The sequence below is a fragment of the Lathyrus oleraceus genome, chromosome 6, assembly GCF_024323335.1.
Source record: "Lathyrus oleraceus cultivar Zhongwan6 chromosome 6, CAAS_Psat_ZW6_1.0, whole genome shotgun sequence".
NCBI classification, from domain to species: domain Eukaryota; kingdom Viridiplantae; phylum Streptophyta; class Magnoliopsida; order Fabales; family Fabaceae; genus Lathyrus; species Lathyrus oleraceus.
The window spans coordinates 21,424,825-21,428,110 of NC_066584.1; the positions used below are offsets into that span (position 1 = coordinate 21,424,825).

At 34.2% G+C, this 3,286-nt stretch overlaps 1 protein-coding gene across 1 annotated transcript; it reads right to left on the reverse strand.

Moving 5' to 3' along the window:
* Nucleotides 1-2,903, reverse strand: LOC127092729 (probable magnesium transporter NIPA9). The gene is made up of 9 exons (XM_051031614.1): nucleotides 2,703-2,903; nucleotides 2,330-2,428; nucleotides 2,077-2,206; nucleotides 1,821-1,912; nucleotides 1,381-1,437; nucleotides 1,182-1,240; nucleotides 918-1,038; nucleotides 614-762; nucleotides 1-509 (listed from the first exon to the last, which is right to left on the reverse strand). Exons 1-9 carry the CDS (start codon nucleotides 2,811-2,813, stop codon nucleotides 293-295), a joined length of 1,035 nt encoding a protein of 344 aa, XP_050887571.1. The 5' UTR covers nucleotides 2,814-2,903; the 3' UTR covers nucleotides 1-292.
* Between the last annotated feature and the right edge of the window lie 383 nt (nucleotides 2,904-3,286).

Consider the following 3,286-nt stretch of genomic DNA (forward strand, 5'->3'; position numbering starts at 1 on the left):
TAGATCAGAAAACAGGAATTTATGTATGTTGGTATGCCACCACTACTGTCATATACAATCCCCAACAGCCAACAAACTGAAAGTTCAGGAATAGTTTTTACAAAATAGAGTCAGAAAGTTAACAGATACTTCATCCAGAGTGTGAGCCACAAGGTAATGATTCCAGAAAAACGTCATGCCGTCTGATGAAGCAGCCACTTACATATACATCATACACCATAGCCATCGCAGCTTAGTGCTTAGAAGAAATCTTGTGAATGAGATGAAGGAGCATTCTCCAGCTCATGTCAAGTCAAGGTTTTTCTTTGGAAGACGACGATAGCAGATGATTTAATGTTGCCGCTTGAATGACAGCACTAGTAGGACTTGGCTCCCTTGTACGGGAAGAAGTGGATCTTCTAGGGCCAAAATTCTTCTCTACATTGCTTCTTTTTCGCTGTGAAGAAGTGAGGAACCTCACGAGCCGTGTTGAACCAACGAGCAAAATCACGCCCGTAATTATAAGTAGCCTGCAGAATAATATTTTTAAAAAATAAACACAAAGAATGGTTGTATTTCCTTTCTTAATCGAGGGAAAAGGACATTAAACACAAAGCATAACATCTTAAATTACCATCCAAGAAGAAGTGCTACACGGGCTTTTGGGGCGGAAGGAAGTCGTTCACCCAAAGCAAGCATCCCAGCAAGTACACCAGTCAAAATTGATGCTACAGCTGCACATGTAGAAACTATAATAGCCCTCCCATGCTTCAGGCCACGTGTCTGCGAAAATGGAGAAGATAAAGATTATTTTATTAAGGAAGTTTATCTGAATTCTGAAATTGGTGATGTAGAACTCGACAAGTGTCTCGAGACTTCGAATGAAACAGGTAAAATGTCCTCAAAGTTTGAAAGGTGCAAAAGTGAACTCAGAATACCTGATAGTAAAAGCCTATACCACTACAAAACACACTGATCAGGAGGCATATAGGAACCAGCAATTTGGGAAAACCTTGCTCTAGGAATAGGAATCCCATCTTTGAAATTACAGATGACATCCTGCATAGAAGCTTTAAAATTAACTCAAGACATAATCAAGTTTTGCTCATTGCCAACGAAAGAAGTGGAGGCATCTCAAAAAATGACATGGAGCAGAACAAGAACAGAATACAGAAATAGAGTAGAGAGGTAAGCACGAGTACCCAAACAAAATACCAGACTCCAAGCCATAAATGATTTCCTCGACAACATCATATTCCACCTGTAAAACATAAGAATGTCAACCGATAGAAGAAGTGAAGAACAAAAAAAAACAGCTCGCTAAATTACCATATGCGGGTGTTTATTATGAAAACACACGTAAATTCAAAGGAATTTCACCAAGCTTAAAACATGAATTACCATCTCTTGTTCTCTTCGCTGGCGCTTGTATATTCGAAGCCATCCATTAAGCAGCATCTGCGCAAGTGTTCTAACAATTAAAATAATAAAAATGCCTGGGTGATGGTGCTATCACAATGTTATTGGTGAATTCATAATTTTCTAAAGCGAAGTTGCTAAAGCCTATAAATAATATCATCAATAAGTATTGTAACCTATACTCTTATATAATATACTAGGTTAATGAAATGATAAGAAAAATGCATTTAGTTGATTCATTATACTAGGTAAAAGAATAGAACTATTTCTTCTTCGACAAGGACGTTAAACATTTTCTAACATATTGTTATTATTATAGTAAAACCAAGGGAGTGCCACCACACTCATGAATGCTGAATATCTATGACCATATAGAAGAACGTGACTCTAAATTTAGTTGATTCATGAGACAAGGTACCTACAAACAAGATGAAAACAACAAACGCCAGCCATGGTATGTGAAAAATGGATAGAGCAACCGCCTCTTGCTGCTCTTCACCACCAGCACCAACTCCTAAATATAGACAAACATATAAGTTAACCAATAGTGTCAGTGTGTCACATGAATACAAAACCATATATCTTAATACAATAACACTGCAGCACAAACCCGGTTTTCTCGTGTTGAAACAAAACCCATTTAAACACAATTCACTCGTAATTTAAAACTTACATTACCTATTGTGCCAAACCCAGCCAAGATAATTCCAACCCAATCAACAATATTCATGACTTCCTTGAGATAAAAATGAGAAAAGACCGACAGAATCGCTAATCCACAGCCAGAAACTGGTTGAATGACAGAAACCTATACTTGAAAAAACAAAACCCACCAAGATCATCAATGTCAAAAAAAAAAACCTAGGCAAAACACTATAAGACATTAAGGGTATTATAAAATCCCTTTGAATTGAATTTTCATAGCACTTACTGGAGCCAGAGATAATGCCCTTAACATCAATAATGCCCCAAAAATATCCATCAGAAAACCTATCAACCATGTTTTGTTCAAAGCATAAGCCCTAATAACCTGCAAAAAACAATGATATAGCAATAAAACAGTAAATTCATGGCCACAAAACCTTTTATTTATTCAATTTAATTCATTTTCTAAACATGCATGACAAAATCTTCAATCTTCAAGTGGTAACAAATTAATAAATCTTAAAATACAAACAATAATGACCAATTTCAGACACACCCATCTGGTTCAAATCATAATGTTATTAAAAAAGTGAGATCTTTAATGAAAACCGAATCAAGAAAATTCAAAAAAGAAGAAAAAAAAAGGGAAAGAACTTTACCTTGAACTTGAAGGAGAGAGGGGGGAGAATGATGGTACCCTTCTTTTGAAGGATTTTTCCGATGTTGTTGCCGGCGGTAGCAGCCACGGTTAATAGAATCGATTCCCACATGATACAGTCTGAAAATGTTGAAAATTTTTCGTCTTCTTTGATTCTACGATCTGTTGCTTGTTGCTGGTAAAGTTACTCAATCAACATATTAATTATTTAAAAAAAAAAAACATTATAGTAATTTGTGGTTGGATAAGGATTTGATTAAGTTAAATAATAAATTCACATTTAAAATATAGAAAAATTTAATTTGTGTTTTAAGAACACAAGTTAAGTTAAGAAATTTGATATGAAAACTTTTGTTTGTGAATTGTGTACAACTTTTTTTTTCATATAAAATTTTTATTTTTGATATATTTAAATTTATTAAGTTGTATCTTTATTAAGTTAGTATTGATATTTACACTATCATTGTATCATCTATTTTCTCTATTTATTATAGAGAAAATGAGATATCTACGAATAGTGTAAAATAATTTTATACGATCAACTAATAATTATTATTATGTAGCTCGTCATATCAGATTGCAATT